General features: G+C 53.1%; 5 protein-coding genes across 5 annotated transcripts; 3 read left to right on the top strand and 2 right to left on the bottom strand.

Moving 5' to 3' along the window:
* Positions 1-2,924: 2,924 nt before the first annotated feature.
* Positions 2,925-3,833, top strand: J4E83_009578 (uncharacterized protein; the record flags this gene model as incomplete). Its single annotated transcript, XM_049336463.1, has 1 exon — positions 2,925-3,833. One exon carries the CDS (start codon positions 2,925-2,927, stop codon positions 3,831-3,833), a length of 909 nt encoding a protein of 302 aa, XP_049184396.1.
* Positions 3,834-9,600: 5,767 nt separating this feature from the next.
* J4E83_009577 (uncharacterized protein) lies at positions 9,601-10,032 on the bottom strand (the record flags this gene model as incomplete). Its single annotated transcript, XM_049336462.1, has 1 exon — positions 9,601-10,032. One exon carries the CDS (start codon positions 10,030-10,032, stop codon positions 9,601-9,603), a length of 432 nt encoding a protein of 143 aa, XP_049184395.1.
* Positions 10,033-12,469: 2,437 nt separating this feature from the next.
* J4E83_009576 (uncharacterized protein) lies at positions 12,470-14,149 on the top strand (the record flags this gene model as incomplete). The annotated part of the gene is made up of 1 exon (XM_049336461.1): positions 12,470-14,149. The coding sequence occupies one exon, from the start codon at positions 12,470-12,472 to the stop codon at positions 14,147-14,149; it is 1,680 nt and encodes a 559-aa protein (XP_049184394.1).
* Positions 14,150-21,168: 7,019 nt separating this feature from the next.
* J4E83_009575 (uncharacterized protein) lies at positions 21,169-21,663 on the top strand (the record flags this gene model as incomplete). The annotated part of the gene is made up of 1 exon (XM_049336460.1): positions 21,169-21,663. One exon carries the CDS (start codon positions 21,169-21,171, stop codon positions 21,661-21,663), a length of 495 nt encoding a protein of 164 aa, XP_049184393.1.
* A 4,584-nt stretch (positions 21,664-26,247) lies between these two features.
* Positions 26,248-26,772, bottom strand: J4E83_009574 (uncharacterized protein; the record flags this gene model as incomplete). Its single annotated transcript, XM_049336459.1, has 2 exons — positions 26,248-26,364; positions 26,419-26,772. The coding sequence occupies 2 exons, from the start codon at positions 26,770-26,772 to the stop codon at positions 26,248-26,250; spliced, it is 471 nt and encodes a 156-aa protein (XP_049184392.1).
* Between the last annotated feature and the right edge of the window lie 1,078 nt (positions 26,773-27,850).

Below are 27,850 nucleotides of genomic sequence, written 5' to 3'. Positions count from 1 at the left end.
GCCTCGTGCTGGGTTCACCGAGAATGGCAGCAGTTGAGATCGTCTTCGCCGGTGGGCACATTTGGCGCGCGGTTGCTGTTCAGGTACGTTGCGCTCGATACGTGTACGATATAGCTACATGAGATGGCGTCACTCATACGCGGTTCGCAAACCAGTGGCGGCTGTGGCTATCAGCGCAAGCACTGCATGTACCGCTCTCGTCCCGACGCGATAGAAATCTCACACGGGCACAGCCTTACAGCATTCAAACAGCCACTTGTCCGAGAAGGGTCGCGTATACCGGCACAAGCGCTCCAGCTGCCCTGCTAGCCCCGGGTGTGGTCGCACCTCCTCATCTGCTCATGACGGCCGAAGGCTCAATTGCTGCCGATGGGTGAATGTGCCAGGTGTATATGCATGGTGTTTTCGAGGTTGGGGCCGTGTGGTGACAGGTGTGGCGGGCTGCATGGGCAATGGAATGCGCCTCTCGATTCAGCTACAGCATGCGAGGCAGAGGTATGCGAGGCGGCGATATGAAACATGCGGCGGTGTAGTGAGGTGTTGGAATATGAGGGTCGTCGTGATGTCGCGGGGTAGTTGGCGCTTCCTCTGCGCGGCTGGTGGTGGTGGTGGTACTGGTGCTGATGCCGCAGAGCCAGGAGCCTGCAGCTGATCTGGGCCTCGGCGCGGGGAAGGCCACTAGTCTGCATCGGAACCTTGGAAGTGCTGGTGTTGGGGTTGCGCGGCGGATGCGGGGCAAGCCGTGATGCGAGGTGTCACGCTACTCCTAGAGCGGCATGGCCTTGATCATCCATCATTCACACGCATACGTCTTAGTGACATCCGCCACATCTCACCCTTTCTCCTGTAGGCGCGCTTCGTACTCGCCAGGCTCTCCGTAACCTTCATACCCCCTCGCCGACGACCATGCCCACATCGTGTCCAGGTACTGGCAGCCATGAATCCCTTGCCAATGATGATGGCGGGGTGCAGCATCCCCTTCTTCCATGACCACCTCGGCACGCGTCCTGCCATCTTTGACTGAGCTCGCCTCCCATGGCCTTCTTGAATGCGCGCCAATCCGTATGACTCGGGCTGTCAAACCCGCACAACACAACACGTCGCACTGGTCTGGTCGCTCCAACGATGCCGCTTGACAGCACTACTTGTACAAGTATCCGTGTACGGCCACCGACCCATCTCGAGTCCATCTTGCTGACGATCCAGCCTAGGCCTCACCACCAATCGCACACGCTCCCGAACGGCTGCACGAAAGCCATACGACTTTCGCATCAACCGCAGAGCTCCCGCACACCAATAACACCAGCGCCCATGACTCCTCCGACAGCGCCGATCGAAGGCACAGCCAACACCCTTCACACAAGCCTTGTCGCGCGTTGACCGTCTTACGACTTGGGACGATTGGCTGGCACACTGAACATGGAGGTGAACGGTGCGGCGTGGTGACTCAACGAGGGCGAGGATACCCGCGCCGACGTGTGGTCCTGGAGCGCACCGGGTCATACAATCACGAAGACGCGAAGTCGGCCAGCGTAGACGCATCTCAAGCTTCCCAAGGAGATCAACCATAACATGTCGAAGCAACGCGTACTGAACGAGTAGCCTGCTTCAGTCCAAATCGAAAGCACAGTCCCCTGATCGGTGAGGCCAGAAGAGCAAGGCCAGCATGCACGACTACTTCGTCTCGCACCACCCTGTTCGCCAAACCCGACGCCGAGTGGAAGGTCGTCTCTGCTTCTTTGAGAAGAGCACACCGGCCACATCAACTTTGACGACTCATACGAAAATCGGTGTAGTATCTCCTTCTGCTTGCTAGAGGAGTAGCGGATCAGCTGCATCAACTGGGATACCTTACAAGAGACATACTGGGCTGGTTTGGGAGTCGGCTTTTCGCTTTGGACTCGTGCACCTCGAACGATCGAGTGAATGAGATCTCGTCGTCGGTTCCAAGTGAGTCACGGGCGAACAGCTATCACTCGCAGACCTGGGCCGACAGGGTCCGTTGTTCAGACATGGAAAGAAAAGCGTGCGCATCACGCTCGACCGCACCAACAAGGACGGCTTTCGGACCCTCCCGCGAGGGCATCTCAGTTTTGCTTCGAACGCGATGCGTCTCTCGCTCCTTGAGTGTATGCTCGATGGCATTCGCGCCTTCGAATGATCGAACGGCTGTAGCACGAATGTTCTGCGAAATGGCCCACGTGATTTCGGTCGGGGCTACGGCACAGCCAGGTGTCGGCTAGCTCTCGTGGGCAGTTAATGAAGGCTTTCAGGCCTCGTGTCGAGCTTTCTTTGGCGGGATGATCTCGCATCTTTCGCGCGTCGCATCTCTTAGTCGGCTTTCGTGACGGGTCAAGAACCGCGATATCAAATCGACATGATCGACCACCACTTCACTACGCACGAAGGGAACTGAAGTGTCGAGGTGGAACGTTGGGGCGGAGAGCACAACCCGTTACGAGCTGAGGTGCTGTTGTCATGTGTGTGCAAATGATCGCATCGTCTCTTGGAACGCGCCCTGCGCGATAAGGGCGACTTTTCGGGCTTCTGGATCACCAATAATGACGAGCAACGAGCAATGTCCCTTTACTCACTTATGTATTGCAGTCGTGTCGTAGATGCTGTGACATATGCTCTCAGAGGCGAAGCAACAGATTGTCGTGGTGTTGCTGGATACGCTATCTCTTTCCGTCTTCACCTGGGCAACCCGCAATCTAGACTAACTTTCGTTGCTCCGACCCGCGCACTCACCGACTGACGTTGTCTTCCGACTCATTTTAGTACGCGCTCACTTTTTACGCTAAGCCTTCCTGGTTGCCAATTATCCTCTGTCACCTCACGCGCTGGTCTCTTCTCACCATCATGCGGCCTCGTCTCGCTATGCCACCTCACGCAAACTAAATCACTTTTAACCCCACTGCAACATGAAGCAAGAATCGGCGACAAGCAATACCAGACACCAAGGGTTCGTCTGCAACAGGCTAAAAGACCTGATGAAGGGGATCAGGTCGATCGCTTGTCGGCAGATCAGCTTATCCCAGCGGGGTCCCGCCTTCCTTGCAACGAGCGGAACTACAGTCAAAGAACCCGAGCGCGATGTTGGGGATACTATGAATCTGAGTCCAGAGCAGCTCTTGATCGAGGCAGTCACCAAGGCGACTGGTGGCTACGATCATGGTGAAGTCTACAAGAACATGACATACGGCTTGGCCGGCGAAAAGCGCTACCAGTTTGCTCGCGCTACTTCAGGCCTCTACAAGATCGAGAGCAACCACCAAAAGGACTACAAGTGCGGTGGTCAGCTCCCGGTCTGCGGCACCCCCCAGCGTGACCGCTACGAGGAGCGCGATCCTTCGGCCCACCAACAGGACACGCTTCAGCGCGAACAGCCTATCAATTCCGATGAAGAGACGAGGAACTTCGACCGCTTGCGCGAATGGCTGGATGGTGTTCCGCTGGATCATGGCGACTGGAGAGCGGACACGGAAGAAGACGGAGAGGATGAGAGGCTAAGCGATGACATCAACGAGCATCTGAACGATCACATCAATCGAGTGACCAGAGACTACAGACCTGGTGAGACTATTGCCCGGATCAAGGATGTCATGGATGGAGGCCCCCGATACCATCGCGCTCGCCAAAGCGAAGAGAACAACCGTGCCACGGGCAATGATCAGGCTGCGGTCAACTATTCAGTAAACAGCAACCACCAAGGTCCAAGCGACAATCATTGCGCATTCCAATATGGCCACGAGACTTGGGTCAACAGCAGCAGCGATCAGCGTGCAGCCTACGAGCATCAACATCATGAGTTGTACTACCATGCTCGGTAAGCGATGCGCACGCGAACACATCATGTCTACGGGTTCGACTACGATAAGAATAAGGAGGGTTGTGGGGAGGCCGTCTCGAATGAATGTAGGTAAGGCTTGCAGAAACGCTTCGATAATACAAAACTGACTCCAGACTAGCCTGTTCATTGCCTCCGTCTCGTCTACATCTGTTCTTCAAACCTTTCGTCTCCCGGCTAGACCCTAACATGTACGGGACGACGGAACTTTGGCTTCATTGAGAACATGGCAGCGCATAGCGGAGGAGACGGAATGCGGGATGAAACTAGGAACGCTTTTCGTCATCTGTTAGAGGAGCTCAAGTCGCGCAGAATATGATGGAGACTGGGTGCAGCGATGAAGTCGCGCTTACCCTGGTGGTTGCTGGAAACGTTGTCAACAGAGACGGAGGTGTCGCAACTGTAAGGGACCCGAAACTTGACAAGGCAGCGCATGCACATCTTACAGGCGAAGAGGCCCATGATCTCACAGTAAAAAGTCACTTGATTGGCCACACTCGCCATTCCAGAAGGGAAGTTCTGAGTTCACTGTCCGTGATGTCGCTCTCGCAAAGCGCATTCTTGAGCTTCTTCTCCTGGTTGCCATACTAGGCGTGTCACTGGCAGCATGACTAGGTGGCTCCAATGGCGCGCTCCGGAAGCCAGACAAACGTGCTCGGTGTAATAGTCCCGGTCAAGTTGATCGCGAAGGCCCAAGACGCATGCATCGATGCATGTTCCCTGTCCGAAAACCCGCTCATCTCACAATGACAGACTCATACCAATCCGCTTAAGGTTCGTAGAACCAGTATAGGGCATCGCGGTCATTGGTGTATGCTTGGGCACGGCCGCATTCGAAGTTCCTCTCGCTCTTCCGGGTCGGGGTCGAGTCGTGTGTGAGCACTCAGTCATATGACAGCCAGTTGCTTCGCCCGAGGCTTGCCAATGCTACAGTCTTTTAATGTCACATAAGATGCTGCCTATTAGTTAAGAATACATCTTAGTAAATTTCGCCTCTAGCTACCTAGCTATATTCTATACTTAAAAAGACCTAATCTCTTTTGCTACTTTTTATCTTAAACTATACTAATACAAACTACTACAACGCTACTATAAGCTAAGATAGAAAATACTAAGAGTCTTATTATATAGTAGATAAATACTAGAATATAAGTAAGCCTTCTAATATATAACTAAGATCTTACTAATATTAATAAGAGTAAGAAATATAGCTCTTGCAGCGCTTAGTAAAGTAGTAATCTACCTGCTTATAAGCTAAAAGAAGATAGATAGTTATTTACTTATATCTAAGCTACTTACAACTATTAAGCTACTATAGTATAACGCGATAAAATTACCTATATACTAAGCTTTTAAACGCTACTGCCTACTACTAAAGACAAACTTATAATATAGAGGACAATCTCTAGATAAATAGATATAAAGAAATAATACGCTAAGTTAGAGAAGAGGAATAATAAGGCTTAATACAAGTTATAATATACCTTAACATATAGTACTAGAATTAGCTTTATGTAGTTAGCAGGAGATTAATGCAATAATCTAAGCTGAGGGCTCTGCAAAACCTTTTGCCAGGAGTGGCGTTGTCGGAGTAAAGGGGCTGGATGGGACAGGTGACGTCGGGTCGAAAGTGAGTAGCGGCTGTCGGTTCATGTTCGAGAGCAAGTGGAGTGGTGTCTGCCCCCGAATTAAAAGTACTTGGAGGCTTGTGGTGAGTCGAATGGTGGAAACAGTGGTGGCCCAGCAACTGGGTGTCGCGACGAGTCATAGCTCTATCCAGCCAGAAATGTTGTTGCGAGTGGAAGTTTGGTCGAGGTGAAGAGTCGCGGAGTGTTGGGGGGTTGCGCCCGATCGAGTGAGCCGTTCAAGCTAACGCCTTAGCGTGCTTAGGTGTGCGCGCTCAATCCCAGGTGAGGGGGTGAGACCGCGCACACGTGAGAACACACATCGCTAATCCTGACTCCGATGCACCCGTGGACGTCGGCCTTGCTGGAATGCGCAGCACGAGCAGAGACGAAGGCACTGCAGCTATATCTCTGCGCGCCTTTATGCGACGCATACAGCAATGGCCATCACCACTGCGGCACCCAGCTGTGCTATTTACGGGTGAAAAGCTTCTCAAACGCCAGCGTACCCGAGCGGGGTGCAGCCTCGCAACCCAGAGAATAGCCCCACAGGAGACGACCCGTGGAGGTGCAAGAATGTGAATGGGCATGGTGAATGGGTTCCAGCGAAGGAGGCGTTGAGCGCTATCACTGGGGTCTTGCACGCAACGGTGGTGTCTGCGGCAGCTGCTTCGAAAGACAGGCTGCCATAACTACGTTGTGACTTTCACGAAACGAGGCGTGAGGGGAAATTATGTGAATGTCTCCTGCAATCGCATGTGCCAATCGAATTAGATGCACGTAGTGGGTGCAATGCTATCGTTCGCCAGGGACAGTCAGGGCTCCGCCAATACCAAATCTGCTTCAAGTGTCGGTACTAGCGGCGCGTTATGGCTCGCGTAGCTGCTCAGTGAACGACATGTGTACATGTAGGGCTTCCAGTCGCATTGCAATACAAAGCCAGAGTTTCTTTGCCAAAGTTCATGAGTGCTGGGTGTGTAGCAGGATTGTCATTGGCATGAGTTATCGAACCACCTATGCCGCGTCCACAGCACCCACGCCTAGGAGACTACAAATACATGAAAAAAGAAGACTGTGGGGACTGCACAAATGGAAGCTGAGTACGACTGCATCCCTGTCTCGATCGTCCGCCTCCAATGGGAATGAACACAGCGGTGGCAATCGTCTGTGGTTGCAGAAGCTTTCTGCAGCCGTAGTCGCCCTGCGCGAGCAAACAAAGCAGACTGGAAGGCGGCTCCAAACGCCCAAGATCGACCCTGAATACGAGAAAGAATGGACCTTGAAGCGCCACATGAAGAGCTCAGAGCGTGTGTAGCTCTGGTAGCGGTGAATGCCTCATTCCACCCAAGGCAAGGCAGACACCACTTCTAGGACTGCAGGCGCGGTTGAAGCTTCCGGAGCGGTTGAAGGTAGTGTTGGCAGAGCGGGGCTGTCCGCCAGGCTCAAGGTGATGAACGTTGTGCAGCGAGACAAGAAATACTTTGACAGTTTGACATCTGCGTCGACTGTGAAGATGAACACCGCCTGCTTCATCGCAGTCAAGCGTGTAAAAGAATGATGGGTCGTGTCCTCCATGTGCTTGTAATGTTAGCTACGTCTGCTCTCTTCCTAGCGTGTGCTTACATGAGAGGTAAGGATGCCGTTCAAGAACGCTTGGTAGGGCGCTACCGTGTGAACGTCGTTCCCGATCACTATGGTGAGGTGATCTGGCGTGTACTGGAGCTTTGTAAGGCGAGCAAATAGATCCCTTCCATGAGCTTCGGATCCAGTGACCGAGAGGCAGGTGGTCGACCTTCCGTTCGACGCGGCCATGGTAGCGAGCCGGTTTGCGAGAACCTTTGCGTACGTCCCAGCCTCAGTTCCTGTTTCCGCTCGTACTACTGCCACCATTCCGTCATGAGGCTCCATGGCGGCCAAAGTACTGTCCTGGATGTTATGTGTCGTACCAGCCCAGATCGGATCTGGTAGCACCTTCTCCTGGTAGAATGGTCGGGGCGGTGGGAGTGGGGACGACCTTGGCATCGCAATTGATGTGATGGAGTATGCTCGGCAAGCTGTTTCGAACTGACTGGATACGATGAAAGACCTGCCCGCTTCAGTATAGCTCCGTAGGACGTCTTTGAAGTGGACAAAAACGCAGAGAAAACTCACTCGCTAGTATGTCGAGATCTAACCGTCCAGATGAGAAATGAAACGTGGACGAAATGGTCACAGAATAGCTGATCCAGAGTAGCCTAGGTCGGTATCAGGCAATAAGAGGTGCCGCATTCAAAGATCATGCGTTAAAGAATGGAGTGGCAACTCGCGATATGAGGTTATCGAGGGTTCTTTTGGTCGTGATAGAACGTTACGTGTCTTAATTCCTACCTTTTATAGGAGTGAAGGATGCGGTCACGTAGCGACAAGTCTGGGCGGGGTGCTGATGGGTCCAGTCCGAGAGACAAACAATACCAAATGAAGCCAAACAAATCTACTGCCACACAGTCACGGCACCTACTTCCAATTCCTTTGACTTCATCAATTACTATGGCAGATCAAAAGACTCCACCCCGCTTTGAGAATCTCCTGACAAGATTGCCTCACCAGCGGTAACAACTGGTGGCAGCGGGGCCTTGCGCGAACGATGGAATTGATGGAAAGATGGGCTCGCGCCGCGTTCGCAAATTCTGTGGGAGGTAAGGCGGAATACTCGTAACACGTGTCGCTGAAAGACATGTGCCCGTGCAAACACCGTCTTCCACCGTACCATTGGGCCTTTCCTCAGGACTGTCTATTGTCGAAAGGTGGTGTCATATATGACACTACCGATCATATGCTTGCGGATACGTCATCCAGTACACGTGCGTTTGCTCTCTTTCGGGAAAGCAGCAAAATACGTCCCGGGTGCTCTTCATCACAGAGAAGACGCGTACATCTCTGACCATACATCCTATAGCGCAATGTTCAAGATTAGTGACTTAAACTGAAAAGCGACGTAATGGATATGCGATCAGTGTGGCGTTGGGCAAGCACAGGGTGGTGGACGTTGCCATGGCGTGGGCGACGGTGGGATGGGTGTTGGTGTTGGCGTAATGTGGGGTATCGTGGGGCGGCGGGACCGGCCAATCGGCGGCATCCGAGTCGCGCCTGCCATGTCGAGTACGAAGACGCGTTGGCCTGCCCTCCATGTCCACAACGCCCGACCATGTACCCGCGGTTCGTTGCCGGTCGAAAGCTATCAAATGACTGAGTCGCCGTTGATCATGTAACACCAAAGGGTCGCTGAGCTCTCACAGGCATCTCAGCGTCTGCAGTGATGTCACATCACCTGACCATGATGCGATAGCCGATACAGGTACGCGCACAGCGGTGGCGGTACTGCGAAGAACGCAAAGCTGACTGACGGCGCAGTACATAGCTATGGATTGAATGCCGGCACCTCGCTTTCTCTCTAGCTACGACGCTCCAGAGTACGATGCGGAGGCCGGCAAAGAGAATGCCTCGCCCAGACGACCGTCACGAAAGAAGTACGCGAGACGCCGCGCACCCCCACCGAGCAGCGCAACAAGAATGCGGGACTGTACCAAGCGTGCGACAGGCAGAACGCAGCGAGGCTTGTGTCTTACCCGTTCCACGAGCCCCCATCATTGCCGGCGTCGCTTCCGCCACGCGCGCCCGAATTGATGCGACCCCCGCTGGCGTCCCCGGTTCTCCACCGTTCGCGTAGCGATCTGAAGGCTTCTTTCCCTCACGACGCACCCATCTACCCCAACATCCTCACATTCACTAACAACAAGACGGACGAAGAAAGCAGCACAGAGTAAAGATTGGAAAAACTCATGTCATTTGTTACATACATTGGCTGGAACTCCATCACCACCCGCGCCTCACTAGCACCCGCCCGTCTATCCCAGTGAGCGCATTTCTCTTGTAATCCCCGCCCATTCCAAGTCATCAAGGTCGCTCTCATCTGCAAAGATGCCATGGTAGCCCTCGTCTCCAGAGACCTCTGATCCGTCGTGGTTACCCTCGTCTTCAGAGTGCTCTGATTCCCATCTCTCTTTCTCCTCCAAGACGGAAAGGGTGCTCGGGCCTTGAAAGGTCGACGTACGAGATTAGCATGGGTCTTATACGCACTCCGTAGATTTAGGACTTACCATCGGTCGTTCTCTTGGACAGGCCGCCAATCTGCAGGAGGGCGTCCCTGTGTGTGGCCAGCTTTGCCAACAACTGGGCACAGCGACGCTCCGCGTCTTGCTGTGCGTTTTGCGCCGCGATCCTCTCACGCTTCTCGTCCACCACAGCAGCATCGCTTCTGCTAGCCCTGTCGCTCCATCGCTCGCACTCCTTCTTCCAGTGATCGATTTCGGCATTGGCTTCCTTGGCGGCAATCTTCCAGTACTTCGTTGCGGCGTTGGTGTAGTCCAGCGCGCGGTTCATGACATCAATGACGCCTGGTTCAACCGCAGATACGTTCGAACGCGTTGCTTTTTGAACACTGTCGGAGGTCCTCATGCGCTTGGGGGGAGGGGTCTGCGGCGACGCAGATCGTGGAGCGGGTCGCTTCGTTGAAGGCATGCTAACAAAGGGAGGCGTTCTGAATATTTTGCAATCTGATGGGACCCGAGAGAGTACAGTACAGATGGTTGAGGAGTGGACTGAAAGACCGGGGACGAGCACAACTGTAACAAACGCCTTGAGGTAGGGGAGGCTCTATCTCTTGCGTCTCGTCAGGGCGCCCTTCTTGTAGCATGTATCGGACACCCACTACAATCGCCCATCGTTTTGAAACCTACTGGGGCGCAATATCTCAGAGTTGACGAGCACGTCCTGTGCTGCGACCACATTTTCCACCATCACCCCAATATCCGCGCGACCCGTCGCATGTCTCTGGTCTGATACCGACGCCTCAGCCCCAAATTACTCTGCACATTCAGCCGAACTGGCTGTACATCACGTTTGGAGAGGTAACACCATGGGTTGCCGTCGCTGTCGTCATGTCTCGGTTCGCTATTGGCCACGCCCTCAGTCCCAGAAACATGTCTGAGATAGCGCTGAATGGCTCGATTGGAAGAAGACGAAGGATCAAGCTCCGCGAAACAGCTTGCATGGTACCCGCTCGTTGCCATGATGCTTCTCGTGTAGCGGTGGCCTGGTGGCGTTGAATGGCGTGCCTACGCCGATTATTAGCGGACCTTGTACTACTGACCATGCCACATCCCGTGGTGGAGACAACTTTCCCAGTGGGTCGATTTCATGTTTGGGATGAGCGTCGGTGGGTGCAAGATGCGGGAGAGTCCCGTCGCTTCCTCACTTTGGTCACGGCTCAGACGCGCTTTCCGTCTGCGTCAAACGTCGCCTCTCCAACCCACTTCGCCCTTTACCTTCGCTCTCCAACAATGTACTCGGGCAGGATGATCATGGGCCTCTTCTCTGGACTACCATCACACTAGTGAACTCAACGCAATCCGCACATTTGCTTCACACGTCTCAGTCCGCTGCCGACATTGGCTTCCCGACTTCCAGTCATGTAGACACAACACACACCTGAGCAGTTCGCGACTACGTCGTGAGACTGCATGCGTGTCACATCGGGACTTTGGCTGCAGTCCCGGCAGACCAATAGAATGCTTTACCAGAACGCTAGCCCGCCATACCATCCCGACCCCTTCATCGCTTTTCTTACGCGAATGGCATTGTCGCTTTACCATGTTCACTCGCAAGTACCGCGCACGGACGTGGCCATTTGGCTCACTTTGCACCACCCATTACCTGGAACATGTGCCATTCGGACCCCATCGCTCAATCTTCAGTCGCCTGGTCTCTGAGTCCCAGTCCCCACTGTTGCTGCTGTTTACCGCGTCACGTACCAGCTCCACCGTTGTTTCTGCGAGCACGCGACATATCACTTCACGCCCGCGGCTCAGAACGTCGTGTAACGTTTCCCTGTAAGCCGCACAGACTCCTGCATGGGTTCAGTCGACCCTAGAACTGCCGCCCACTGGCTGTCTTCCCGGGTACCCGAAAGCGGGCCCAAGGTTTGGGCAAGTTACACTCGCCATGATCTCTGCTTTCCAGCCACCCCAGCCCAAGCCCCAACTGCCGCACCCCCACCTCCGTCCCTGGAATAGCAGACACACAGCCACCACCCCAGGAACCGGCGCCTTGCATGTTGAATAAACGATAAGTCAAGCCCAGCGCCCTCGTTAAAATAGTAGTGACACCTACATCCTGATGCAGGTAGAGGTGGCGCAAGTCTGATCCGGAAGAGACGGCAACGCTGCTTCCATCACAGTCAATCCCACAATGTATCAGCGCCAGCGCCCGCGGCGTCCACGTCTTTCACCGTCAACGTTCACGTGGCTATGCATGGTAGCTGCATGTCACCCGCAGACGGCAAACCCGAGGCGAATCTTCGGCACGACATGGCTGAACGCGCTGCTGGTCAAAGACAACGTCACTGCGCAGCAGATCATGATACCAGAAACCCGTAACAAAGACCATCCTGTCGATTGGAAAATAGAACGAGGCTATACCCAGCATACGTTGCGGCGGAGAAACGCAATGGAGTTGACGAATCCTAGACGTTTGGAAAACACACGCAAGCATTGGGATGCTAGACCGCTGTCCTTTGCTTACCTGGCCGTGCGGAAAGTCAGTATTGAAGTCCAATATCTTTTCCGTCGGCACATCCGCAGTTGCAAACGCCGGCGCCGGAAGCTGTCCGCGTGGTATCGGGCGCTCGCGCAGTGGTGATTTCGAAGAGACGGCACTCATTGTCTTCTAGACTATGTTTGGAGAGTCAATTGTATTGTTACAATATCATGACCTCTGCAACGGCCTGGGCTTGTGCTGTCTTGCGAGCCCCTGGCATCTTCACGACGAGCTTATCTTCGGTCCTCGGTCATGATTAAATATCACCCCATACGCAGATACCTCCTTTACCATTATCGAAACGGCCCGTCTATCTTTTTCATCATCCAATCAGCCACTGTTTTCATGCCCTTCGGCGAACATGTATCGAGCCAACGAACTCAAGCGATCGTCTTACGACTCCCCTTCCACCACTCAACACACTTTGCCCTGCGAGGATTCTGTGGGCCCTGATCGGCAACGGGCCCACGACCACGTTGAGAGGGTCGTTCCTCGCGCCGGCAATGGTACGTCTTCCACGACCCTTGGCACTGTCGTCTCATCTAATAGCACTTCAGGCTCAGCATCGACGACTCCACCCACACAAATTCTCGATCGCAGGCCGATAGAACTTCCAGACCACGTTGTCATCGCATGTCCCCGGCGCATCCACCCTTCCGCGCGCGCATTTCGCGACGATCCAAGCGACAAACAAGAGAAGATCAATCGATACCTCGATGAGCTGGACGCGGCGGTAACCGGAATCGACCAAGAGCTAAGGGGCTTTTACAAGGTGCGGCCTGGCTGGCAGGTAGCTCCATGGCGTCTGTCGCATAATGGCGGATCGAGCTTGAGGTGGGGTTTCCGGACGGAGGATACGCAGCCCCTCGAAGATCTCACGGCCGTTTCTGGCGGGCTTATGGTGCTCCTCCGCAACGGAACCGAATACTGGGAGCCTGGCTTTGGGGGCACTATCGAGGCTGGCCACACCGTCTGCCCAATGGGTCCACCTGGAGTGTCGCAATCGATTCATAATGGCCACCGAGACACGGATTCTAGCCTCACCCGACCGGTCGCTAATCGCCCGTGGGGGAACAACGTCACCGACCGCCCCAGCTCCGAATCGAAGCGCTCAGTCGGCGCTTCCTATGGGCCGCCATATGGTGAGCTGCCGAAGCATTGGGTGGACAAGATCAGTCACTCGGCTGGGTCGCATTCTCGCGCCGATGGAGACGACCTGTACCGTCGGGACTCTTTCGGCGAAAGGTTATGTGCGCCTGGGGGATTAGTCCACCCCCATGAGGATGACTACGAGCTTGCCCAGTTGAGTCTCAACTCATGCAAGTCTGGTCAGACGCGCCACGAAGAAGGTGAGCTTGAACAAATGTACCGTCGGGAACACCGTCTCACTGGCACAGCTGCGGCCACTAGTCCCTCTGACGGCCCCGACGACGTTGGGTATGAGGCAGATGATGAGCCCCTAGCTGGCTTACCCTTTGACGAGGAGTCTTTCTCAGACCCGGCTGTACCTGGATTAAATATGGACTGGATCTTCCCGATAGTACCCTCCACACGGATCTATGAGGATCCAGTGAAGCACGATCAAGGCCAATCCTTCGCCCACGTCTACGGCGATGCTTCGGTAAGCCCCTTCACCTCTGCACCCAGTCTGAGGTACGTGGAGAGGCCCATTGTTGAGGCGTCGACTTTCTCGAACTTGTACCCTTGCAAGAAGGTCGATGCTTCATCCAACACCATCGCCTCAGACTTCCCCGACAAGATCCAACCGACACACGATGTAGTCGGCCCTCAGCCTACCTGGCCTCAGATTCCGACACGCCAAGAGGCCAGCAACGACCTCGTCGTAGACATGTGCGAAGGTGCGGAGCAGGCGCGCGAGGGAGCCAACTGTCGGCCGAAGGATGTCTTCTCTGTCATCCCCTTTGTCAAGTCCATCGGCAATCGTTTTGTCAACTTTGTTGTCGCGCGTCTTTATCACCGCCCTCGGGACCGTTCTTTTCGATCAAGGAGAGATGATAGTGCCAACATGAGCGGTTGCTGAGGATTATGGCACTTTGAAGACTTGGTGAGTGTATTCAGCACGACATGGGTTCGGTGTTTCGGTGGTCTCTGGTATAGTCACATGGATGGCTATCTGTTCGGAAAAGTCTGTCTTCTCATTCAGGGCGTAGATATTAGTGGTATGCAACGTGTGAGTTGGCGCTCGATGTCATTCATTCCCTAGCTTGAGTCATCACCTCAAGCCTTTACATTCCCTACTTTCAGCGCATCGTCAATGTAAAGTATGATGCCCTCGCTATTGAGCCTTGACTTCGCGTGGTATTTTACGGTTTCCCGCTTCAATATATCCTACCCATAGAGGTGCTGATGTGTTAACCTTACAAGTTTCCGCTTCCCGCTTCCTGCACACAGTATCGACCGTTTGTGATCGAGCAATCAGTACATGGTGGTGCTGACTATCCCGGCGGGCGGGAGGCGAGGGTCCTAATGCGATAGCTTCAGTCAACTCCATGTCAGAATTACCCCTGCATTGTTGAATTTTGTTTATTAGCTACAACATCATGTTGTGAGATCACCTTCTCTACGGGCGTGCGACATCCGTGGTGGGCAGGTTGGACTCGTTGCCAGTAGCCTGCCGTGACGCCTGACTCAGCACGTCGCGTTCCATTACTGCCGAAGAACATGCATGTTGCCCTTTCTCCCCAAGCTCAGGTGATGCATCATCATCGACTTGCTCGCGTGATCAAATCAGTGAGTGTGTCGTCCCCTCCATCGATGAAGGATTTGCAGCCGCGTGGGTGACTGAATAGACGGCGCTATCGTAGTCTGCGCGCGGAAGCAGTGGGCTGCTGTTGAAGGCCTGTCTTGCCACGACGGGCGCGTGGTTGTGGTTGTGGTTGTGCTGGGCTTGTTGGCGGGCGTCGTCGCGGGTCGCGTTGTCGCTCTCCAGGGCTTCGCTTCGTGATGAGACGCACGCGCATGTCGGGTCCGTATCAGAATGTCGCTGGAACGTCTACTTGATGGTGCGAGTTGTGAGCCGGGAAACGATCGAAGCCAAGCACCGTCACGGCCAGCGTCGAAAGTGAGGTGGTGTTGAAGGTGACGTCATTGGTGCCATAATGGGCCGTCGACAGGAGGACTGTCGCGTGTAAGGTAACTGCAGCGAGGCGGTCGTGACTGGGGCAACGTGCTGATATGTAAGGTGAGCGACATTGGCCAGGCAATGGATAAGAAGGGAAGAGGTAGATGTCAAAAGAGGGATCAGAATGCATCGGCAGACCAACCAGTGCAAAAGGGCGAGGCGCCATGGCTGCCAGAAGCTCGGTCCTGACTAGTTCACCCTGCCCGCGCGCTTGTGGCGCCCGCCAAAGCTAGATCCCGCTAGCGTGGCCCACTTCACACATCTGCAGCGCTCCCCTGTCAGTGTGGGAGCGCTCGAGTCCAAGGTTTTTGCGTCCCACCAGACATCGCTGCCGGCCCTGGAATAAACACGTGCATGGTAGAATTCCTCATCAGTCTGAAACATGAGATCTATTCTTTCTCGGGTCAGGCTTCACTGCGACAAACGCGCGAACCCCTCCACGCCAATTGATCAATTCCTTCTTCGCTTTTCCTCGCAGAGATATCTCCTTGGCCATCTGTACCAATGACTGGCTTCTGATGCGACCAGCTTCGCAGTCGTCTGATCCAATCGGCTGATCAACTGCCTACAGCGTCTCGCCCACCTTTTCTTTGATACTTGTAGTTCTGTGTTTCATGCGTCTTTCTTCTCCGTCATTTTGGACTACCGAAAGTATGGGCAACTATCAACCTTCACTACCCGGGCGGTCAAAGCTCACGAGCCATTCGTTCTCCCTGCACTATGCACTTCTCGACTCCCTTCTTCGTCGCCCAAGCCATGTGTACTAGAGCCAGCACTGATCGACGGACTTTTCGCGTATCGCTCGAGACGGCGAGTGACGTTGGCAACATTGTTCTCAAGATCAGTGGTATTCTCCCCGATCCTACGCATCACCGAATCGGCCCTACGTTTGAGCGATACCAGTGTCGGGCTGGGCTTCCATGGTTCCGTACCATCAGTCATTGGATGGGGTCTGATGTGCGTCGTTGTCGGGAGATCTTCACGGCTGACGCAATGTTGAGGCTCAGGGTTGCCAATGCGACTTTCGTTCCTACAGCCAAGGTGACAAATACTGGGCGCAGATGCTGTTGGCCTCGCCTCACCGTCGATAAAATCACTATGCGTGTGATCGTCGCTGGTAGGGGTGTTGGCGCGATCCGCACCCTCGACTAAAAGATGAATCGAGTGGCAGCAACTCTCGCGTGCCGCTCGCATCATGGCCGTCCCGTACTCGCTCAGTTCGGCCTCGGATAGGTCTTCTGCATGGCGACACGGGCTGCGCATAGTCGGTTGAATGTTGCCTGAGCTGGGGCAGTCCGCCATGGCCACCGTTTGACTCTTGCAGGAGATCTTGGTTCACGTCTGCGATCCGCTGGGGAAAGCGGGTGTTGGCGGGCAGTATCTCAGCTAGAAAGTTACGGCGATAAATCGCTGGTGACTGATCATGTAGTATATTAACACGATTGTCTGGGACAATCATGTGTATGATTGGCAATCGCACGGTACAGCACGCGACATATCGCATACATGATCTTATGCGAGCGCGTTAGCAAGTGAAGGTGAGCAAGGCAAGCGCCAAAGGCATAGCAAATGATAGACCTCCAGAAGAGGTACATGGAGCCTCTATAGGAAGGCAAACAGTATCCAGAGAATCCCATGGTGAAAGACCTGAACAGCCCATGATACACAGCGTCGACATTTGCGTCGCGGAACTAGTGAACAAAGGGGATGACAATTCAGCTGAATGCCCAAGGCGTGAGCTTCTTGCAGAGTTGGATGCGCGCGAGATGGCAAGAGTGCTGATGGTTACATGTGCTGTGGTGAAGGTGTGGGGTTCTACTCGAGCGGGGTGGAGCTGCGACGCTACGCCCTAAAACGATCGAGCGCCCCAGAACCGTCAAGCCATCACGACGTGCACGACATGCTGCCTACATGTCCTGCCACCGAATCCTGCGCGACTCCTGCGCCCGTCGCGCCCACGGCCGCGACTTCTTCCCAATTCTCGTTGCTGACTTCGATGTTCTCTTCGGCAAGGTAGTGTTTGCGTCGGCACTTGCAACACGTACCACAGTTTATCTACCAACGGCATCAGCACCGAGCTGTATATCCTCACGCGGTCCAATACTCGTTTTCGGGACATCATTTCCCCTTCACCACGCCGCACATGTGGCCATCGTTTCCTAGCACGTCCAGGAAGCGCGTCATTGCCACAACGGACATGTACGACAACAACAGCGAACTTCCCCGCCGCCTAATCTCGGAGCCGCTGTCGACTTTCTCACATCTCCTGCAACCTCGCGGTCGAGCACAGGTCCACGTCACACGTGGTGCCTTCCACAGGCGGCCTCTTCAGTGCTCTAGCCTACCGGCGCGGCAACAACTTTGTCCACCGCGACTTGAGGTGACTCCCCCTGCAGCGCATACATCCGATGGGCCTCCACCACGAACTTCTCGTTTCCGTGACGACTTCGCCAATCAGCCACGACGCCGATGCGAGCGAACAGCAGCCTAGCTGGCGCCAGGAGATCGACGCCCTCACCCTGGTCATCGACAGCTACGCTAACAACGGCGTCACCTCACGCCAGCATCGATCGAGCCTGACTTCCTGAGAGCGACCGCAGCGCCGGCACTGACTTGGCCACCGTCAAGCTTCACACAACGCTCGAAGCTGGCAAAGACACAAACGATGAGATCGGCGACAGAGTGCACAAAAGCGCAGCAATGGTTGGTATACGGCATGTCGTATTTTTGGCCACGACAGATCGCTGACACTTGCGCAGATCCTGCTTACCTCCTCCTTCGCGAAAAACGACCCCGTGACGAATGCAAACGCGCAGACCACCGATATGGCGACCAGTCCGCAGAACACGACGTACATATACCCGGGGAGTGTCTGCCAACGGGTCATGCAAATAACCAACTTGCTCTTCGTTTATGGACGAGGAACTTGGCTGGCATAGGGAAGAAGAGCTGGCTTACTCTCTATTCTTCCTATTAAAGGCCCGACCCGCGCCTTGCCCGCCGACCACGCGTCCGAAGTCGATGATATTCTGCGCGTGTCCTCCAACACATGGGTGTCTATTTCGCCTCCAACGTCCGTCCTTGTTCACCATACTTTCTCCGGCATATACTGGGTATCAGGAACCGCGAGGTGATAGCGGGACCTCCCGCGGCAGGGCGCACTTTCAAGAACATGAGGGCAGGATGCGTTTACGGGCTGGCAACAACCGCGTACCTTTCAAGCTTGCGGTACCCGCGGGTGTGTGGGCGACCTAAGTCGCAAGGCTTCCGCTGCCAAGATTGGACGTTCGGCGGGCAGCAACGCAGGCGGGGCGTTTCTCGCGCATCAAGCTTGAGTTTCGCGTCCGTTGCAATCGTCCAGAGTCTAGCTAACACTCTTCACAGCATCCGCCTTCACCTCGAACATTCAGACCTGAGCGCCTTCCCCGTCCATCTCCGCGTCCTCGCCACATTCAGTTACCCTGCCCTGATCATGCAAACTTCTTCACCGACTTCAACCTTCATGCGCCGACGAACATGATAACGCTATGGTGTATCGTGCGATACCACCCGTACAACGTGGAGCATACACAACAAAACGATGGAATCGCAGTACAATTTGGTCAAGCATATGCGAAAAGCCCCTCGTTCCTTGATGAGCAGCCAGGCTGCGGCAAGGGAAGTGGAGCTGGTGAGGTAGAGCATGTCTTTGCGACTAGTACTACTCATCGCTTGCAGTGCGGACACCTTGCCAGTTGGTCGGCACCACGACGCTGGAAATGAAGGCTGAGGACTCTGTGTTCCGCTCACGCTTCACATACGGCACATCGAAAGACCAAAAGCAACATGGAAGCATGGAGGATGAAAGTTGACGGATTCAAGGCTTCGGTACATGAGCTAGGCGTTGTCGTCGAGGGAGAGGTCTTGCAGGTCGTCGAGCCCCCTAAGAAAATCAACACCAGTCATATCGCGAGAGCCGAGATCAATACCAACTGTCGCGGTCGCGAAACAGCGATCTTCGGCGTAGAAGAGAGAGATCAGGCGGATTAGATTATCAAAGTCGCAGCAAGCCACTCGTGAGTCTGACTATTGCGACAGCACCTTCTACTTTGACTTACACCTACTCGCAGACTGAACGCAGCCCCATTGAAGGGTTTCATCACACGTACTAGGGCTCTGGCGACCCGATTGCTTACCGCGGCGCGCACTTCCCGGGCGCCTGCCATGTCACTTGCGATGAAGGAGTCTCCCGCGCATACCACGTTCCAGGCTGCTAGCACGTACTACGTCTACCCTCGCAATGCTCCTCGGGATACAAAGATCCCTTCCGTACTTACACCCGCGGTGTCGTCACTGCTGGTAGCGCAGCCACGTTTCGAGGCTGAACCACCCGTCTGGCTCAACTGGGATTTCTGCAAAGACTAAACGCGAAGACTAGTCAACAGCTGACTCATTTCAAACCTGACGTTTCCAATCTCTCTGATTTAAAAAGTATCTTTGTGCAGGGTAGGGTCATGGATTGGGGTAATTGTGAGCGGCTCGTTGGACTCGGCATCGGACTCGCGCTGAGGGAAGTGGTCTCCTACACATTGGAGAACAATCCCTGTGAGGGGAGCTTTGCGATTGTCTCGGTGCGGACAACGTTCATTCGCTACGCGTATTCAACCCTGTCTGCTCACGACTCTATCGAAAGAGCTTAGAAACTCCTGAACACGGCTTACTGGCGCTGCCCCATTTGGACATTGTTAACCATGTACACATCTGGAATTGATCATACATTAGCGGGCCTTCATGATCTGCTACTCGGCGCTTGATAGCAGCGATGAAGGTGAAGGTGGGAGCGATTTGGGGCTCATCGTCCTTCCTTCCGCCTCGTCTGTCCACACTACCTTTTCCTTGATTGCTGCGACCATCGTCTTCGCCCCGCAACGACTCCACAGAGACGTCTGCTAAGCGTAACACGCGCAAAGATCGGTGCTTCAACACGCAGTCTAGTCAACTCACTCTCACGCCATAGAACTTGATTCCACTCCTAGCAAGAGCGCACACCAAAGCGTCTGGCGACATGTGTGTGCAGAGGGAGTAGATGAAGAAGGCCGATCGTCGAGTGCCTGTGCTTGGTATGATCACCGAGACCAGTGACGAGCGCCATACCGACGAGACTGATGAGAACAGTGGTGAGACGCGTGAGGTCGGTGGAGAATGCAAAGTGAATGACTGGAAGAGCAGGGCCGGTACAAACGACTGTCCATGAAACGAGCTGGATTTCTAAACGGGCGTCGGGCTGCTCTCGGTCAACGATGCGCAAGTACTGAAGACAAGGACCAGCTACAGAACACACACGACATACCAGCAAGAAGTCTTTGTGATAACGCCGCGCAGTACACGTCATGCATTCAGTAGTCCTTCACGACCTCCATACCTGGGTATCGGATGATGTACGCTCCAGGCACCTACCGAGTAGTTGTGCTTGCGACGCTATTCCGGACAGCATTTATCGCTGAACCAAGCCATGTACCACGCCTCGAGACTTACAATGCCGTCGACTCAGAGAACTGACCATTCGATCCAAAGCCTTCCCACTGATCGTCTTCATCTACCTCTCAGGCCGTAGGCCTTCGCCACACTTCCAATCGATCCGGATATCTCTCATATACTACCGAGACTTCCGTTATCCGACATGCTAGCCGAGGACGACCTGCTCTCGTTCTCTGCCCCGCGGTGGCCATGAGAAAGAAGTCGCCAGGGTCCGCCCTCGGCGTTTGCAGCTCCACCGTGGTGAGCGTGAACATGGGACCAGAGGTGACTGAGGAAGCGCGTCTTGGCGTACAACAAGTCTCCCTCTTCTCGCAACCAGTTGTTTGCTCATCCTCATTCTACCGTACACCAACGCCTGCAAGCCCATAATCCTGCGAATAACGACCGACGAGACCGCCGCGATGAGTTCCGGAAGCGAGGCCACTTTGATGAATCCAGAGAACGAGCCCGCGACGGTGCAACGCGCAACCCCAGAGCAGGAATTTGCGTTGACCCTCAGACACCTCGTTCAAAAGGATGCGGTGCAATACGACCATTCCAAAGACCTATCGACGTGGGCAATGGGCCCCATGGCTATTGTCGAGGTCGAAGAGATCGATCCTCCCAGTCGAACCGGATCCGGGGATAAGGCTGACCCCTCCGCCCGAGTTGAGTTGAGTGCCGAGGCTCCAATCTGTAGCGATACCGACTCCTGGAACGAGCCAGCCTTTTACTACGACGAGATCGAATGGAAGCTCGAAGAGGAAGCCTCCAGCTACCGCGCTGATATCTGTGACGAAGCCGAGACCATCGTTTCCACAGGCGACGAGACGGACTTCAAGGACCGCGTTGCAACGAACATCCTAGCAAAAGCTGTGTACGAGGAGAGTGATAGCAATACGGTGAATGGCGGGTAATTACAGCTGCCGACTCACTGCGTCATTGGCCTGGCTAATGAACTCCCTCACAGACTCGATTTAGATCGCGCAGACGATCCACCACAACGCTTAGGAGCCACAGCTCTAATGTGGATCCAGGCCAAGGTTCTCGCGTGTCTTCTACTCTCCCGCAACCGCACATGTCCAACGCGGCCTGCCTCAAAACCAAAGGCCCCCGTGTCGATCGATTCAACGTGGTGGACACGATACTGAGAGTCCAGACTGGCTTTTTGAGACCACATTCGACTAAGACTGCCGGAGACCACAGGAAGATATATCATCAAGGAGGCGTTGCTGTTCACCATTCCAGACCATGTCGGTTCCCAGGTGGACTACCAAACCTGCGTTTGCCGTTTGCGTGTTCAGCTCCAGATTATTGTGGGACCAAGAAAGACTCGAGACAGAGATGACGAAAGAAGACAATCGCGGAGACCTCGCTTCGTTCTCCACCCTCAAACCATACTCGATACCAATGAAGAGGAGGAAGGGGTATGCAAGCTCAAAGCGTGGGAGCATGATGCTCTTGGGGTGGAGGAGTATAAGACAGTGCGAACCCAAGAGCAAGAAGCTGCTCAGGTAGAAAGCATTGACTTTGTCAAGCCTAGAGATATCGGAGTGATCAAAGCTCAGGGAATTAAGGTTGCCAGATTCAGTCTTGGCCAAGAGTGCTTAGGCCCGCGGCACGTATATGCTGTTTACTCGCTTACATGATCTATCAGACTTGATCTCAATTCTCTCTCCACGCTTGCCATTAACCTTGAAACTTTGAGCCAGCGATCTCCGACGTTAGCTACCGTTACAGCAGCACCCACCAAGGCTCTTTTCCTTAGATCAGGAAGCTATACGCGGATCCGAGAACCAATGCAGGAAGCAGCTGAGGTCACGTCGAAGAACCAGCGTACCGAGGACCCTAAGAATGTCCGAATACGTCGTACCAGCGACATGACAACCTTGATTACGACATAGTCAACGACCTCTCGCCGTAAGTTCTTTCAAGGGTTCCCAGCAATAACCCGAGTTCCTTTCTTTCCACGGCTTACACTACCCCATAGATCTGTCGCGGTCCACACGGATCCATATGCCGCCTTCAGACAACCGAATGTCCGCGCCATTGTCACGCAGGCTTTCTTAGACCGTCAGAATCTAAAGGACTCGAAGAAAGATCGCGTAAACATACCCATCTTGCCTACGCCCTCACTCTCCATCGCAAGTCAAAAGCCCGTTGATCTGAATTGGGGGTATTGCAAGGAATGATGGGGGTAAACATCTCGAACGACTTCGCACCAACGGCGCAGCCTCAATTGTATGCTGGAATTCAGGACACTATATCCGCTGGAGATTCCATATAAAGAGTCCAGAAGAAATCATGAGCTCTCATTGTGGAAATGTAACGACGCATGCTCTACAGTCCGAAGCTGGTATCTTGCGTGGGCTTTCTTGCTGCCGACAAAACGCAGACACCGAGACAGTAGATTAGAGTCCAATATGTGCGCTGAGTGCTCAACTTATCGCAGTATTGTCTAGCTGTTGTAGCGTTCTCGTCAATAATGGACAACCATTGCGGTGTCAAGGTGGCCATAACGTATACGATCGTGTCGACCTAAGTAGTTAACGGCCTGCGAAGGCTAAGGAAATAGAGTAGAGGCAGCGGTGTACATACTTACGAGGTATCAATACCATCTTCCTCGTGGTCATGGCCTTTCCTCTTGATGAAAATACTCTCACAGCCAGTGCTATCCTCCTCGTCTCCCTCAATAAGAGTGCCGAGCTTCTTCAGACGGCGCTTGGGGTGGCGCGTCTTCTTGTACCACCGACATCTCATCTTTCGGGGAGTTCTCGGATGGCACTTGGGGGTGAGGAGATGTATCTTGATCTGCAGGGTAATGATGAAGCGCCTCGCGGATTCGGTGCATTCCATGCTGACGTCTCGCGATGTCTTCTGAGCTGTATATCGGTGACAGGGGAAATGGCTTTCCGTGAAATTAGGATAGCAGCGCTTGGAAAAAAGGAACAGATTTCCGGGTGTGAAAGACCTCGGTTGTTGGTCGCTTCCGCAATCACTTTCACCATGAGTACGCACCAAGCGCTAAACGCCGGCGGCTGATCGTGTTGGCTCCAATAGGTCTCACTTCCTGGGGTTCGAAGCGGGTGTGATTAAATTCGCGCTGAGATAGTATTCCGCTGAGAAATTTGGTGGAGCTCAATCGTGATGCACGTGGGCATTTGAATGACGAAGGAGGTGAGATACGGGCGTCGTGGGATGGGAGACATGAACTTTCCGATATTCCATCTACCTGCAGGCTTGCGTGAACGTCACAGACCGCGGGACATCTCCGAACAGTTGTACGGCTAATGCCGCAACTGCTTCAGAGTTGATACAGACCTCCAAGTCGACATACAGCGTGATGGAGACACGTTTGTCTGGGCTGACCCGATCGCAGGTGCCAGGGAAGCTTCTGGTATTCGATCTTGGATGGCGAGACTAATTTTAAACTTTTCGTTCCTAACCAGCGACACGGAGCGATTCAGGCCGCTGTCAATGAGGCGCTGATTTCCGCCGCCCCAATCTCACAGGTAGTAGTGAAGGTGGAAGGGACGGTGAGCGCGGGGAAGTGTGTGTCGTAGCGATCTTTTGCCAACTCGTACTGGCCAACATATCGCACTACTCCGACTTACCACCACTCTCACCACTCCCGCGCGACGCGTCGCAGTCCCCTCGCCCACCAAAGTGCAGCACTTCCGAGACTCAGAAATCGAAGTCGACAAGGCCCAAACCCAAGCGACCGTTCGCGATGAGATTGTTAGTTGCGCAGGAGTTCGTCGGTTCGTGAACGACCGGTTCCTCCATCTCTTCCATGCTCCGCAAGCGATGGAAAGGCGCTGGAACCAGTGTTTGCGGCATCTGGAGCGTCGATTCAAAGAGCTCACCACGAGAGTCGCGGCGGATGGAGGGCAGAGAAGGCGGGGGCAGCTACGTCGAAGAGGTCCAAGAAGGTACCGACCCAGGCAGAGAACGTGACGGTAGTATCGACGATATGAGTGATGGCGACCACGTGATCAAAACCATTTAGCTCGAGTGAGTATATCCGCCGCGTGTTCGCAACCTGCCTAGCTGACCTTCACAGAGCGATCATCGAGTGGTTGAAAAGCATTCAGTTTGAGCTCGCCGCAATTGACCGCGCAAGAGCAGAACGAGCCAGAGCGAGACTTCGTGCAGACCCTACAGCCCTATGAGTGACGCGACGAGAGCAGATTCGGCAACGTGCGACCTATCGAGATGCGAAATCATGGGGGGTCTGGAAGAGGAGCCGGATATGTTGGCGTAAGGGCGTTGCTGGGCGGGGTTTCTGTGCAAGACTAGAGTATATTTGTGGTTGGAGTGATCTGACGGTTGGGAGTTGTACATCAAAGAAGACGTCGTAATAATCACAATGGCACACCTGCGGGCAGGGCTCCATGGCGGTGAGGACACATGATGCTTGTGTTAATCTGACCCTCATTTGCCCATGCGCACTTGTACAGAGTTGACTAATGAAAGGCTTCGTGGCTGACCTACATTTCCTTGCAGAGTTGTTAAGAGACCGACTTGATGATCTTACCCGGAGACTCATCCTACCTAGGTACCAACGGCGCAGCTGAGGATGGCATGCATCTTGCGAATGCAGGTGCGAGGCCACAGTCTGAGCCGATGGCCCATCATCTTCCTCGTTGAGATGAGACTAGCAGAAGAGCGCAACGTCTACTCTTGTTTGATTGCGAAGGGCGAGGTGCGCATGATGGGGACCTGGCTTGACACAGTGGCAGCTTTGAGGGTCGTAGCCACCGATAGTGGCCGATGATGAGTAGACGGACGATGCATGTTGGAGCGCGTCTCGATGGAGTTCGTAGGTACCTAGGTAGTCGTCTCTGGTGCCGGCGCCTCGTTGTGGCCATACTGATGCAAGGGCGGGCGATCAATGCATAGCCCGACTTCCAGGCGTGAATGCGCTTGCGAGAAGGTCCGAGGTGTTGTTGGGTGGGCGGCATGTCGTGTTTCCGATGTCCGCCCAGAGCCGAGGTCCAGTCTTGCGCATGCCGCCCTTGTGTCCTCCGCGTACACACGTCGATCGCGCAGCAGACCTCACTCAGCGCACTGCTCATTTCAGCCTGAGCTGGTCAATAGGAGGGCTATCTTGTACCCACTTTATGGGACTCTGTCGGCGATACGCGGTGTGGGCACATGAGTAGCTCATGGGCTGCATATGACTGATTCAGCGCGGAAGCTTAATTGCACAACAGATCTTCTACACGTTTGAAAAAGGTATATTGGCGACACAAATGCGCGCATTTTTATCGCATGTACAACCATTTGTCGCGTTTTTTGCAGTTCAGATGGCTGCAGCTTCGCTGATTGGACGACACGACCTTCCCCATCGATCCGCCACATGCTTCCCATGCTCGAATGCTTACACTGAATCAGCTGGGCACTCTGATGAGATGACTCCCGGACTATCCATCGCTGACTTGGCAGAGAAAATTCTCACGAGGGTTGACACAAGCTCCATACCAAGAGCGTTGGCGTGTTCATGCCTCCTTGTAGCGCTTTGCCAGGCTACTCAGTGCTGAACTGGACGCGCCTCGTTTCCTCAGGCTGCTCAAAACTGCGAGGAACAAGAAGTCCTCATCGGTTTCGTCCTTGATCTTGTCATTTGTCAGCCCTACCACAAGATGCAAGGACTAAGTCTTGCGACTTACGTCCTTGCTCTCTCCGCCTTTCTGTTCCTTGGCCTTCTTATCATCCGTCTCATCTTCGCTGCTCCATCCGTTCTCCATGTCTTGTATGATTTGTAGCCCATATGAGGCGGGGGCATACACTTCGTTGCTCGGGGGTGCCATTGTAGTTTCTAGGCCAGGTATAGTCGCGAGCTTGAGGTAAAACGCGATGGCTACGTCCGGCTTGACGTCGCAAAGACGGTCAGCGAAGTCTGGTTTGACATTATGCTCTGCTGCAAATCTTTCTAATCCCCCTGCCTCGACCCAGTCCTCGTACGCTTGCAGCTCTCGAACCCGTCTAATCCTTGGGACGGACTGCTGCTGGGAGGATGACATCGTGTAGGGTGCGCGAACTGTAAGTGCGTGTGCGGGTATGCTTGTGCGTGGTGGTGTGTATGCGTGTGCGAGTATGTTTGCGACTGTGCAGTAGAACGAAGGGTTTTAAGTGCAGTGGCTATGTACCTCTAGAACCATGGTTCTCCTTCCGCAACATCCACAAATTGAACCAGCACTATTAACAATCCATTCATCCTAAACTTCTTAGGGTTCTTTTTGATTAGTATAGTTAGCGACGTCTGTAAGCTTAAGTCTAGAAGATAGCCTTGCTGAAAAGATTAGTTGAGAATTATAGGATTATAAGGAAAGAGTATTAAAGTACACGTAGAAGGAATTAACGTAAAATATATACACGCGTAACTTTACATTTAATATACTAGCACTAGATAAACTAGATAATCTAAATAATTAACTAGATAACCTATTACTTATAATAGCTACTTAGCTATCTTTACTATATTCTTTTACTTTTTCTATTTATACTAATATTAAATAAAGATTTTATATCTAGCTAGAATAGCTAGTACTTACTTATATTATACTTTATTATTAAATATAGTATTTAAAATAGCTTACTTATAAAGTATTAGCTAAAAGCTTAGTAGCTAAAGTTAATAAACTAGATTTAATACTACTACTTTCTTAATAATTAAAAAGTTCTTAGCTACTAAGTTATTACTTATAAGATATTAGCTATATATACTATATTTATATTCTTAGTATATATAATATACTTTAGATCTTTTTAAAAAAGAAAAAGTACTCTTTAGTATTCTAAATTTTTATATAATATAATAGTATAGTAGTAAAACTTCTAAGAAAAATAAGTTTAAAGATAATAATAAAATAGTAATAAGTAAATTCTAGCTTTACTATTTTCTCTTTTACTATAGTAGACTTTATAAAAAATAAAAGTATTATTAAAATATTAGATAGTAGTAATATACTATAGAAGCTAAGCTTAGTAGCTAAGTTAATAGTAAGTATATTAAAGACTATAGTTATACGTATATAGTATACTTAAAAAGTAGTACTTATAGTAGTTACTTTTTATATTTTCTTTTTTTTAACTTATACT

The sequence above is a fragment of the Alternaria metachromatica genome, assembly GCF_023757995.1.
Source record: "Alternaria metachromatica strain BMP 0045 chromosome Unknown scaffold_34, whole genome shotgun sequence".
Taxonomy (NCBI): Eukaryota; Fungi; Ascomycota; class Dothideomycetes; order Pleosporales; family Pleosporaceae; genus Alternaria; species Alternaria metachromatica.
Note: the sequence above shows the minus strand (reverse complement) of the source record. Positions and strands in the feature narration are given on the sequence as shown.